Source organism: Spodoptera frugiperda, chromosome 19, assembly GCF_023101765.2.
Source record: "Spodoptera frugiperda isolate SF20-4 chromosome 19, AGI-APGP_CSIRO_Sfru_2.0, whole genome shotgun sequence".
In the NCBI taxonomy this organism is placed as follows: domain Eukaryota; kingdom Metazoa; phylum Arthropoda; class Insecta; order Lepidoptera; family Noctuidae; genus Spodoptera; species Spodoptera frugiperda.
Genome location: NC_064230.1, coordinates 2515058 through 2528486, shown reverse-complemented (window position 1 = coordinate 2528486; position 13429 = coordinate 2515058). Strand labels below are relative to the sequence as shown.

Genomic DNA, 13429 nt, shown 5'->3' with positions numbered 1-13429 from the left:
CACACCGCAGTAACTTTAACTCAATGACGAAACGAGTTAAGCAACGACCAACTAAAGGTTACCGGTGACCAGTCAGTTAAAATAACCCACTTCTCAAACCGAATTTGATAGTAAATATTGCATAAAAGTTCGCTGATGCGGTCAATTTGTGTATGTGTAATTTAGGAGCTTGAGACTACGCCATGTAAAGAGATTGTCCAGTCAACTGATGGCAGCGGTGACTGTCCAGGCGACACACGTACTTAGGTATCGTCATGAGCTAATGTTCACATGTAAACAGCAGCTCATGTAAAGAGATTGTCCAGTCAACTGATGGTAGCGGTGACTGTCCAGGCGACACACGTACTTAGGTATCGTCATGAGCTAATGTTCACATGTAAACAGCAGCTCATGTAAAGAGATTGTCCAGTCAACTGATGGTAGCGGTGACTGTCCAGGCGACACACGTACTTAGGTATCGTCATGAGCTAATGTTCACATGTAAACAGCAGCTCATGTAAAGAGATTGTCCAGTCAACTGATGTGCTTAGATCACTTAACGATAGTTTATCTTCAAGTAACAACGACTGTGTAAATGGTAATTTATATGCGTATCTTTATAATTGCCTGCATCGTTTCGAATCAACATAACCTGTTCGTGAAGTGTCCTACTAACATTAGATTCATTATATATGTCAATACTTCAATTAGAGTCCTTCTTAGAGAGGACAATCCTGCATCATTACATATGAGTATTAAGTGTAGGAGAGCCATGCTTCGGCATGAATGAGCGGGCTCGACCACGGCCCCGCAGAAATCTGACGTAAAACAACGCTTGCGTTGTATGAGTCAGGTTACCAAAGGCCCAATTACCCCTCTTTCCAATCCCCAATTCCCCAAATAACTCTTTAATTCCCAACCCCTAGAAGGCCGGCAACGCACTCGTAAAACTTCTGGTGTTTCAAGTGTCCATGGGCGGCGGCGATTGCTTACCGTCAGGTGATCCGTCTACTCGTTTACCGGCTTATACCATACGAAAAAAATTAGTCATCTACCCTATTCTCCTCATACCTCCGATGAGCCGTGATAGGAAGACAAACAAACGCATTAATAACTATGTATTACAATGACAATGACACTGACATTCAATTACATTGTATACTACTTCGCACAGCTATTAACCAGATGATCAGCCAATTAAATTATAGTACTACTAATAATGAGACGTAATAACTATTATTGTTTCTTTGTTTCATTTCATTTTTTTATGGAACAAGCCGGTAAATGAGCTGACGCATCACCTGATGGTAAGCAGTCGCCACCGCCCATGGACACTTCAAACACCAGAAGCGTTACAAATGTGTTGCCGGCCTTTAATAGGGGAGCTTAGGAATTTAAGGTTTGTTGGGGAAGATGGGGAGGGAGTATTTGGTCCTCTGGTAACCTCACTCACACAACGAAATACAACGCAATCGTTGTTTTACGTCGGTTTTCTGTGAGGCCGTGGTATAACTCCGATCGAGCCGTAGCATGACTCTTCCCCACTTAAAATATTATCCTGCGTCTATCATCATCATATCAGCCATCAGAGTGCTTTTCCACCAGAGATGTGAGAAGCGTTTGGCTTCTGCCAACATATTCATTGGTATAGCTTAGCGCTGGTAGAAACGGACTTGGCTAAGCTATATTTTTTACATGGAAAGATACGTGAATCCGCTAAGTAGTCCCGGGCTCCTGATCAGGTATCAGTCCTATTGGGCCCTATCTATGATGGTCTGGTTCTATGAGGCGCGCGCGGAACGCGACGCACCGTACACACGGGTCTAAAGGGACAATAAGAGCTAAGGGGCAATATTTGTAATATAATTTCTCACGAAATTATATTGTCACTAAAGGTAAGCGTGCACAGGCCCGCATCGTACCCAACGGGTTGTAGTTTGTCTTGTATAGAAACTCATACAACTGCGTCCACTGATCCGCATCGTACGGACCGCATCATCGGCAATGCCTACATGCGATGCGTGCTGATGACGTCATACGGAATGCGTACGATGCGTGCGATGCGGGCCCGTGGACCTTTAGTCGGTTCTTACTCTTTTTTACATCAATACTGGTTAATTACTATGTTATCGGCTTACACACGTAACTGATTGACGAGGAACTCGACTAGTTTCAAGCCATGCTAGAGGCTCATATTCGGCCGATAACATAATAATAAATTTGGTATGTCTCACGAAAGTTAGAATAAAATAAAATTACAATATATTGGCGATTGTTTTTTAAGAAAAAATCATACAGATTACGTCCGTACGTATCTGCCCGGCATTGTACGAATGACCTCGGAATGCGTGCAAGTCGGTAAACGTTCTATTAAGTAACGAGTGGTCTCTGGTGGCAGTTACATGTCTATTTACTCTTTTCATTAGCACAGACTCTATATAAATACTTATTAGTCTTATTTACTTTGTTATACAGCGTGTAACAAAATATCCATATACATCAAGAAGCACTGAAGAACACAGATTGAATAGATCTCTACACGAAGTTCAAGCTCAAAATACGTTTAAAAAAAGGTACCAAATACTTGAAGTCGGATGGTTCTTGATTTTAAATCATACAAACGTATCACAACACTACAGGGGTCAATCGCTAATATTATTATTACGAAACATTTCTTTTGTAAATCTGATCGCCTAGTACCTGTATCTACCTAATTTTGATAATCGGTTTCTGCAATTTTATGTATTTTAAAAATTCATAACTTGGTTCCATGAAAACATGAGTTTAAAAATCCCTTCCCGTATCGTTTGTTATGTTGTCTAGAAACCGTGCACTTGATATGTATACCCCCTTTTTGTTGCACCGTGTATACCTACTTGCTTTTCGCCACGACTTTGCTGATTTTGCTACCATGGTCACAGGTCATAAAGTGTACCTTTTATTTAGCAAATCTTTGTTTTATTTTTTAAAACGTTGCCCCACATTAGGATTTTCTCCTGTGTCGTGGATACGTTTACAAACATACAACTTCACATGCACATGACACCCAGACCCGAAACAACAATTTGTGGATCACACAAAGAGAATCGAACCCGCTACCCGTTGCACGGCAGCCAGTTGCCTAGCCACCGCGCCAACCGTGCAGTCAAATCATTATTCTCCCGCGTCATTAAGCATCGTGGTAGCTTATTATCATCCTTATTTTTATTGGATTGGTTGAGAGCAGTGTCACAGCTTAATTTATTGAAACCAAATTTTGTGTTTTAATCGGCAGAATTGTTAACTTTTGGTTGAGGATAATGACGCCGTTAACTTTTTGACGGTTTTTTTCGAAGATTGACCCGGTCCCGCTGTGACTCAAAACTAGTAGAGCCTTTCTCCATTAATGTACGCGAGTAAACCGAGATTTTTAGTCAATTTAGTATGTCTCACGATAGTTGTAGTATAGTAGTAGTTATTATAAAAGACTAGCAAACCCGGCGAACTCCGTTTCGCCACCAATTATTTTCCCTGTTTTCCTGCTTTTCTCTTAAATTTTTCTTGCATTTTCTTTTCTATAAACCTGACGGAGCCCGGGGCCTTTCCAACAAATGCAAAACCGTGGAAATCGGTTCGCGTACTGGAGTTATAGCGTCAGGAAGGAAAACCTAACTTATTTTTATATTATAGATTAAGGCTTAATTTCATTAATGTAAAACTTCTTAGTACTACAGAATTATACCGGCATATGGCAATAGGCTTAGTATGCCTCGCGATAGTTATATTTCACAAATGTAAAACTTCTTAGTACTACAAAATTATGCCGGCATAATATGGCAATAGGCCAACACTAACCCCTGTTAACACAAACAAGGTGCTTGATTATGTAAATTTATTCACCAATTATTTTGACATATCAATGGCACGCTCTGATTGGTGTCACGTGACTCGGTTATATCTCAACTCGGAATCGAACCTTGAACTTTTACACATACACTTATGTAACGTAAACATAGTTGGGTCGTTGGTCGAGTAGTTGTGAGTTTGTTTGCTGAGTAAGGCGATTTGGGTTTGATGATGAAGTCAAAAATAGAAATTCTTTTAAACAATAATTGCGGACTACCTAGTAGGTTTACCGGGGCTCCGGCTCAAAAAGTAGGAACGGGGTGGTGTTTAGTCGCGTTACCGTGGTACAAAAAGTGTCCCATGTATTAATTATTTGAGACCATAATCTACCCCTGTTCCAAATTCCATACCTATCTCTTAAGCCGTTTTGACGTGATTTAGTAACAAATTTCACACAAACTTTCGCATTTATAATAATAGATTAGATTACTAAGATTTAACTGGAAACGACCTAATAAAAGTTACAGACAATCGCTGGTCGAGTGATCGCCGGACAAGGGGTCTCGGGTTCGATTCCCGGGGAAGTATTACTGGACTTTTTTCGAAAATTTCTCAGTAGTAGCACTGAGTCTGGAATTGTACCCAGTATATGGCAATAGGCTCACCCCCTATTACACGAGACTTACAACACAAATAATGAAAAGTGGTAGTTCATTGTATAGCTGCATTACGTGCCTTAATATGCACCTCTGCCTACCCCTTCGTGTACAAAAGGCGTGAATATGCGACGTATCTATTTACACTACAGTTTACAAGGAAAGCAGACAAGAAAAAACTAAACCAACGTTTGTTATTCGACACACGTGCCAATTTAACATTGCAGATAGAAGCAAAAAATTTAGTTAAAGTTACTTTTGAACCGAGTGAGATAGGTTCCGTATAACGTTAAGTGTGGGAGAGCCATGCTTCGGCACGAATGGGCCGGCTCGACCGGAGTGATACCACGGCCGAGTAGAAAACCGACGTGAAACAACGCTTGCGTTGTGTTTCGTTATGTGAGTGGGGTTACGGGAGGCCCGAAACCCCCTTCGATATTTTTTATTTCTTTATAAAAAATAAAAAAGGTATCTACGGGATTTATAATGAACATTATGAAAATAACATGTATATCACATTATAATTAAACAGAATGACGTTAGTTTAAGTTAGTCTTTCAAATAATAAATATTTTAATCTTCTATCGACATTTAATTTCTTAGACCCATAAGAATTATATTCATATGTGTGCTTCGTGGAATAGAAAATTAACTTTTTTTTTATCTAATTTAAGCGCATCTACGGGTATGCTTCATGTGCTTCGTCTGGGTGCGTTTCGTTTACTGGAATATCGGCGCATTCCAATAACCTACCTATCGGTAGATTTGCCTACCAGAGGTAGAATTTTGACATAAGCTCCATACAAAATGTGTCAAAATTCTACCGCTAGTAGGCAAATCTACCGATAGGTAGGTTATTGGAATGCGCCGTATGTGTACTTCGTGGAATACCGGCGTCAAATAAAGAAACGCGGATAACACTGGATAGTAGCCCAAACCATCATAAAAAAGAACTCTCGAAGCATCATTTTCAAAACAAAACAACGGCATGGTTTTACCGCCACTACCAAGGACCTCTAAATATTTGGGACCTCTAAAAAACAAGAACTGAGTGTCTGACATAATAGCGATGTTGAGTCATACTCGAATCCGACTTACTGGACGGACAGACAGGATGACTTTCATATATATATACATATATGTATGTGGAACAACAACATATCTGTATCTGTTATTCCCCCGAACTAAAAATATGATAATCTTACATAATTCACGTCAAAACGGCTGCAAGGATCGAGATAGAATTTGGAACAGGGGTAGATTATGGTCTGGAATAACACTAATAATAAGCTAATAGGCTACTTTTAATCTAAAAGTAGAGTTAAAAATGACATTTTTATAAGCCAGAAGTTGCAAATAAAAGCCGGTACATAACAAATTGAGTAATTTTAATTTCTGTACCATAACTACTACTACTGGTGCTTTTACACCAGAGATGTGCTATGCTATGTTACTGTGAATGCGTTTGCCTTCCACCAATTATATACATTGGTACACATAGTATAGCACCAGTGGAAATGGAATCAACTATGTTTTTTTATATGGAAATATGCATGTTAAGGATGCGTGCTATCGTATACTCGAGCTGCGCATATTCCTCGCATAGCCTACATAGCTTAGTATCAGTTGAAGCGATCACATAAGTTTCACAGCTTAGCTATTGCATCTTCGTAGCATAGCTACATAGCACATCTCTGGTGGAAAAGCACCAGAACAATAGGAATTAAACGAGTTTCGCAAACACATGTAAACATGGAAGAAAACAGCGCAAAACCTGTTATGAACGAAAACTTTTATTATAATGTTACAATTCTCAGAAATCTCAGTGATATGAGAGTTGTAAACAATATAGAAGCGATAACTAAGTACGTGTGTGTATGTAAAGAGTTTTTTTTAAGGGGTAAAATCATCCAATGCCTTCTCTCGCTAGGACGAGGCGAGAGGGAGTGTCAGAATCTTACTGACTAATAAATAACCACCCCGTTCCTACTCCTGCTTTTCGAGCCGGAAAGGACAACCCGCTAGGTAGTCCGCAGCTGCGGATGAGTATGTAAAGTGTATAATATATTTGTCGCTTTACTCTGCCTGCGGGTCTCGTAATTCCCTAGGAGCCAACAGACGGCCGAAATTAACAAAAATCTCGATCGGATCGATTTAGATTTTTAACAGATCATGCTAATATTAATAAATGTGAAAGTTTGTTTGAAAAGATTTTGATGTTTGGTAAACAGACATGACCTAACTTGGATGATAGGATACAAGAGGAAAAACAAGAGTACTTCACCGTCCGACCAGAACCAGACCGTGCGTACAGCACGTCGCGATCCGCTCGCACTTCAAAGAGCCATCAGACCACCATACATGGGGCTCAGAATAGCTGATGCCGACTCGGAACGCAGGAGCAGGAGCAGGAACGGGGTAGTTTTTAGTTAGTAAGAGTCTGACACTCTCTCTCGCCTCTCCCAAGGCGGCAAAAGTCATTAGATGATTTTCCCCTCCCAAAAAAAAACATCCTATAACCACCACATCACCGAAAAATAAGAAAGAAAAGTACCAAAAACGGGATTCGTATCCCTTAACAAATTACACTACACAAGTCGACAACCTCGCTAACTCAAAATCGTTGCATCCACCGTCCACACGTCATTCATTAGGTGTCATTATAAACAAAATTATTTTTTCAAAATGCCACTACACGTGTGTCATTAAGTTTAAATTGGTAATTTTGAATGATTAGTTTCAATTTGTGATTCATGCAAGATTACAGACGAGTGTGTTGATGCAAATGCCAGTTAAACGAGTAACGGATTCTGTTTACGTTGCGTCATTTGACGAAAGCATGCATCCTTCACAAATACAGATGGGGCCCAGTAGGGCTGATGCCTGATCCGGAGCTGCGGACTACCTAGCGGGTTTACCAGGTCTCCGGCTCGAAAAGCAGGAGAAGGAACGGGGTGGTTTTTAGTCAGTAAGAGTCTGACACTCCCTCTCGCCTCGCCCAAGGCGGGAGAAGTCATTGGATGATTTTACCCCTCAAAAACAAAAAAAAATCCTTCACAAATAGGGTTGCCAGATAGCCCGGATTTTCGGAATTGTCCCGAAATGTTGTGTGCTGTTTTGTGTTCAGTAATTTCACCGTTTATCAGTGGTGTCTAAATAATCTTAGAAAGTACGTGTAACTCGAAAAATATCACATTAGTACTTGTCATTGATAGGTTTCAAACCCGCACTCTCGTGCATGAGAAACTAACACTTAGACTGACCCAGGAATCGAACACAAAACACTAGATCAACCAGGCACTTTCTTTCAAACAATATTTTATTAACACATTACATAAACCAAAAAAAGATCAGAATTTATTACTTGATAGTCCATAGTTGTAATTACTGCCAATTACAATTATGTTAGTCAACATAATTATATGCCTTCGAGCTATGACATATAACATAATTGGCACACATATAGCGTCTAAACACATTAATGTAAGGTAATCTTACTAATATTATAAATGCGAAAGTTTGTGTGTATGTTTATTACTCAATCACGTCAAAACGGGTGGAGGGATCGGGATGAAATTTGGAACAGGGGTAGATTATGGTAAGGGATAATAAATAGGATTTTTTCTGAGGGGAAGTAATCATCCAATTATTTCTCCCACCTTGAGGTAGGCGAGTGGAAGTGTCAGAGTCTTACTGACTAAAACCCACCCCGTTCCTACTCCTGCTTTTCGAGCCGGAGCCCCGGTAACTCGCTAGATAGTCCGCAGCTCCGGGTCGACATTAGCCCTACTGGGCCCCATCTGTGGTGGTCTGATGGCTCTTTGAGGCGCGCGCCTAGATTATGGTCTGAGATAACACACTGGCTAATTTTTACATGTGGGCGAAGCTGCGGACAGAAGTTAATTTATTATATGCGTCAAATATAAGTAATCTTAGTATAATTTGTTTACTGTACGCTAACAGCAGTGTAGAATACATAATGTACACTAGTCTTTTCGTCGTTGTAGTAAGATAAAAAAAAATAACTACAAAAATTTGTTATTTTGTTATTGTGATAAAAATAAAACTAATGAGTATACAAAAATAGTTTCTTCGGGAAAGTTGTTTGTAATCATGAGTACAATCACGTGTTTAAATATCGTTCACTAATTACCAGTCACCCTATATTATTATATTTCATGTATGCACTCCAGAGAGACAACGCTTCCTTCATTACGCAAACAAACTAAAAACTAACCAAAACCCCCTTTGTCCACAGACCAAACAACCAAAGAATGCCATAAGAACGAAAAATGGCAGCAAAAACAAAAACGATCCTACTGCTAATAGTAACAAACTTCATATTAGCACAAACACAACTGACATCAGAAGAAATTAAAACAATAAAAGACAGTGAAGAAATTACTGATGACACTACTACTGTATTAGAAGAAGACGATGGTAGAACTACGACAGAGTTTAGCGTAACTCCAGAGGATGGGAAGGAGAAAGAGGAAGAACAAGAGAGTGCTGAGACGGCGACAGAGGAAACCAGTGTAGATGTCACTGCACCAAGTTCTTCCAATGTGGTCGATGATGTTGGAACTATTGCTTCGAATTTAAGTAATAATATTGAGACGGTTACTAAGGTAAGTTTATATAATAGAGAAGACTAGCAAACCCGGCGAACTCCGTTTCGCCACCAATGATTTTCCCTATTTTCCTGCTTTTCTCTTGAATTTTTCCTGAATTTTTCTAACGAATGCAAAACCGTGGAAATCGGTTTGTGCGTTCTGGAGTTATAGCGTCAGGAAGGAAAACCCGACTTATTTTTATAATAAAGGTTAATTAAAAAAAAAATCAATGAACATTTTTCCACACTAGGACTTTGTCCTGTGTCGTGGGTACGTTTACTATAGCTTAGTATCTATGAAAACGGTCACATAGTTTCACAGTTTAGCTGTTGCATCTCCGTAGCATAGCATGTCTCTGGTGGAAAAGCACACTAAGACTCGGTTAAGATACTTTTTTTTGGAATTCACAAAACAAAATAAATCAGCGTCACAATTAAATTTACGTAATTCAATAAAATTTTGCATAAAGATGATATTATAAGCATTATCTTAATTGTTTAATCAAGATGTAGATTAAAATAAAATAAAAAAAATGTTCAAAATACATTTCGTTAAAGACAATGGTAAGACGTTAGCGAGTTTATTTTATGGTGGAAAATCATGCAATGACTTCTCTCGCCTTTTGGGAATGTCAGACTCTTAGAGGTCTTTCCACCAGAGATGTACTATGTAGCTATGTTACGAAGATGTAATAGCTAAGCTGTGAAACTATGTGACCGTTTCCACTGATACTAAGCTATGTGTAGCTGTTCAGAGAAGATGCGCAGCTCATACCACGCCATCCATGCCACGCTTCTTTCCATATAAAAAACATAGCTTATCTGCGCCAATTACCTCCTTTTCCAATCTTCCCAATCCCCGATTCCATAACAACCCTTAAATTCCTAATCGCCAAAAGGCCGGCAACGCACTTGTAACGACCCTGGTGTTTCGGGTGTCCATGGGCGGCGGCGATTGCTTATTATCAGGTGATCCATCAGCTCGTTTACCAGCTTATTCCATAAAAAAACAATCACCAAAGTCAAACTCCTAACTAAGCATTACGTCACTTTCAATCTTTGTTAAAATCAAGAATCAGGGTATTCACATAGAGGTGTTATCAGCAGTGTATTGACCCATAAATACATATTTGCTAATGCAAATTATTGACTACATTGACTTCATCAATCTACTGACGGTTAAGCAGATTGGAATAATAAAACTCCAGCATCATTCGAAGGACCTGATGTCTTTTCTTGAATGCAAAATCAAAAACTCTCATTGAAAAAACAGTAAAATGAAACTATCGTTTTCTTTTTCTTCTCCTTTAATTTATTTGGTTGCGGGATCCAAGATAGTCACTCATATCCCTGAGACGTTGGACTTCAGTGTTCCGGTGTTTTAATGGTTGTATCTACTGTAGATCCGCTTACAGGAGTTGCAGCGGTATTGGGAGGGAGTGTCTTGTCCCATATTAAAAAAAGAAGTAAAACTAATTTTAGAAGTTATCGGCTTACTCACGTAACTGTTTGACGAGGAACAAGCCATGCTAGAGGCTCATATTCATGAGCAGCATTCCGCGAAACACGACGCGGCGATTATAAGGAAGTAAAACATTATAAACTGTAATATTTCAGACTGAAACGGTGTCTATGACGGCCACAACGAGGGCTATGGAGGAGGAACCGTCTCCGAAGATGCAGGAGACTGAGGAAGATGACTCGCCTGGCCAGAGGAACCCTAAGGCAGATAATGGTGAGAACAAACCTTCTATCATCCCCCTAATCTTGTTCTTAAAAGCCGACTAAGGGTGTTCTTAAGACCCGACACGCTCTTTGATAAACCTGTACCCTTAGTACGAGTTTGTTTCACGTTGAAGGAGACGAAACGAGAGTGCGTTCGGTGCTCTGATTGGTTGGTTTTTTCGCACAAAACTCTAATCAGTATCCATAGTACGAGATTGTTTCACGTTGAAGGAGACGAAACGAGAGCGCATTCGGCACTATGATTAATCGGTTTTTTCGCACCGACCAATCAGAGCGCCGAACACGCTGTCGTTTCGTTTTCGTTCGTCGTTAAGCAAACTCTTACTAAGGGTACTGGGGAACTACTCCGGTTCTCGAATCCGAAGTTTCGTTTAATCTTCGGCCGTAAGTTTTATTGATTTACTAATAGAATTACTTGAAATAATGGTTTATTTTTAATTTCATATCAAAACCTATTTATTTACCTTCATTTCATTCGTTTATGTTCGAAGTTGCGAATCTGCGAAGTTTTTTTATTCGTTCGTTGAATTAGAGTAGGCCCCCAGTTATATTTCCTAATTTACATCTCAAAAACCTCTTCAATTTCTGTTCCAGACCCAAAACCTCCACTAGACAAGAGAACCTTCGAGAACCAGCCTCCTTACAAGCCGCAGACCACTCGCTCCGTGGTCAGGAGTTGGCTGCAAGACTGCTGCGTCAGACCACCAGCCGGCATCATGGTGCCTTTGAGAGCAGCTGCCCTGGCCAGGGCGTTAGCTGTATGGAGCGACCTGACTGTACCAGCGCTGAATTTAAGCCATGTGCTGGTAATGGGATATGATTCTAATGGTAAGTACATATTGGGAGTTCTATAAGATGTATTTTATTTTTAAGAGGGGGAGGGATCTTTAATGGCTCCTATCGCAAGATTAACGTTAGTCAAGAGTAAAATCAGTCTCATATTAACTAAACACCACCAAGTCCCAACTGCTTCTGCTCCTGCAACGGAGGCTGTGATTGTCAATGAGTTTGATCCGCATCCCCGAATCGTGGGGAAAAGTTTGGAATCACCAACCCGCATTGAGCAAACGTGACGATTAACGGTACTTGACCATCAGAGATGGGCTATGTAGCTATGCTACAAAGATGTAATAGTTAAGCTGTGAAACTATGTGACCGTTTCCACCGATTCTAAGTTATGTAGCTGTGCGAGGAAGGCAGTTCGAGTATGCGATGTATCGATAATAGGAAAGCTATCCATAGCACACATGCATAGCACATATCTTTTCATATAAAAAACATAGCTTAGCTGAGTCCGTTTCCACAAGTGCTAAGCTATGTGTACCAATGAATATATGCTGCATCCACAGCAACATAGCATAGCAAATGAATATGATTAGTTAAAGCCAAACGCGTCCACAGCAACGTAGCATAGCACATCTCCGGTGGAAAAGCACTGTAATGAATCTTAAAAACGTTTTGCATTCGTTGGAAAGGTTTTGGGTTCCGTGAGATTTATAGCAAAGAAAACTCAAGAAATCTTGAAGAGAAAAGCAGGGAAACATGGAAAATCATTTGGTGGCGAAACGGAATTCGCCCAGTTTGCTAGTATTTCATAAAAAAACAAGAAAACCAATAAAAAAATCTACAACAAAAACAAAGTTGTAAATAACGATAGATAATTACATAATACACACCTTTATTGAGTTGACAAAGTTAACAGTCTGACATCAAACCCGGAACTTTGCGTCACACAGGACATTAGAATGTCCTTCATGGCTTATAAAAACAAACAACCTATAGTTTTTGTGTATAAAGTGTGATTTATAATCAGTAATCAATAATGTTATGACCATAACAATAACATTACGTAATTAGAAAAAAAAACGACTTAAGCAACGTGGGTTCGATTCGACCCAAAGTCCCCGAAGTTCGCGCGCGCCTCAAAGAGCCATCAGACCACCGCAGATGGGGCCCAGTAGGGCTGATGCCTGATCCGGAGCTGTGGACTACCTAGCGGGTTACCGGGGCTCCGGCTCGGAAAGTAGGAGTAAGAACGGGGTGGTTTTTAGTCAGTAAGAGTCTAACACTCGCTCTCGCCTCGCCCAAGACGGGAGAAGTCATTGGATGATTTTCTCCACTTAAATAAAGGCTATTCTGTAATTTGTCAATTCGAAACATTCGAAGTGTGCTCGATCGCATTAGCTGTACACAACGCAAGCGTTGTTTCACGTCGGCTTTCTGCTCGGCCGTGGTATCACTCCGGTCGAGCCGGCCCATTCGTGCTGAAGCATGGCTCTCCCACACTTTAAGTATTTATTGCCGATATACATTTACTGTTCGATGACAATGAATGCACTTTTAATAAACACGCAGTTTTGCAATTTGGCAAGAATACAAGAGTAGTAAGAATAAGTAATAGGGTTTTAAGAGTTCCCAATTAATCATGGCTCGGCCAACTAAATTCTTATTAGCTAAATCTAAATTAAACTTACCTCAATAACATAGTAGGTAGCATTTATCCGTAGAAAAATAAACATAATGAAACGTTCAGTGGAATACATACCTGAAACAAAAGAATACAAACATTGAATATCATGAAAAACAAAAGAAAATAAACACTAAAAAAAGA

At 39.9% G+C, this 13429-nt stretch overlaps 2 protein-coding genes across 27 annotated transcripts in view; one reads left to right on the top strand and one right to left on the bottom strand.

The window, feature by feature from the left end:
• Window positions 1–13429, bottom strand: part of LOC118281272 (uncharacterized) — a 123450-nt gene that overhangs the window by 67136 nt on the left and 42885 nt on the right. The gene's annotated exons all lie outside the window — the stretch shown is intronic.
• Window positions 1–13429, top strand: part of LOC118281273 (uncharacterized) — a 59403-nt gene that overhangs the window by 10942 nt on the left and 35032 nt on the right. For both annotated transcript variants that reach the window (XM_050700921.1, XM_050700922.1), the window contains exons 2-4: window positions 8719–9088; window positions 10690–10807; window positions 11413–11646. In XM_050700921.1, coding sequence (XP_050556878.1) covers window positions 8753–9088; window positions 10690–10807; window positions 11413–11646 — 688 coding nt within the window. In that variant the 5' untranslated portion in view covers window positions 8719–8752. The remainder of the gene's footprint in view (window positions 1–8718; window positions 9089–10689; window positions 10808–11412; window positions 11647–13429) is intronic.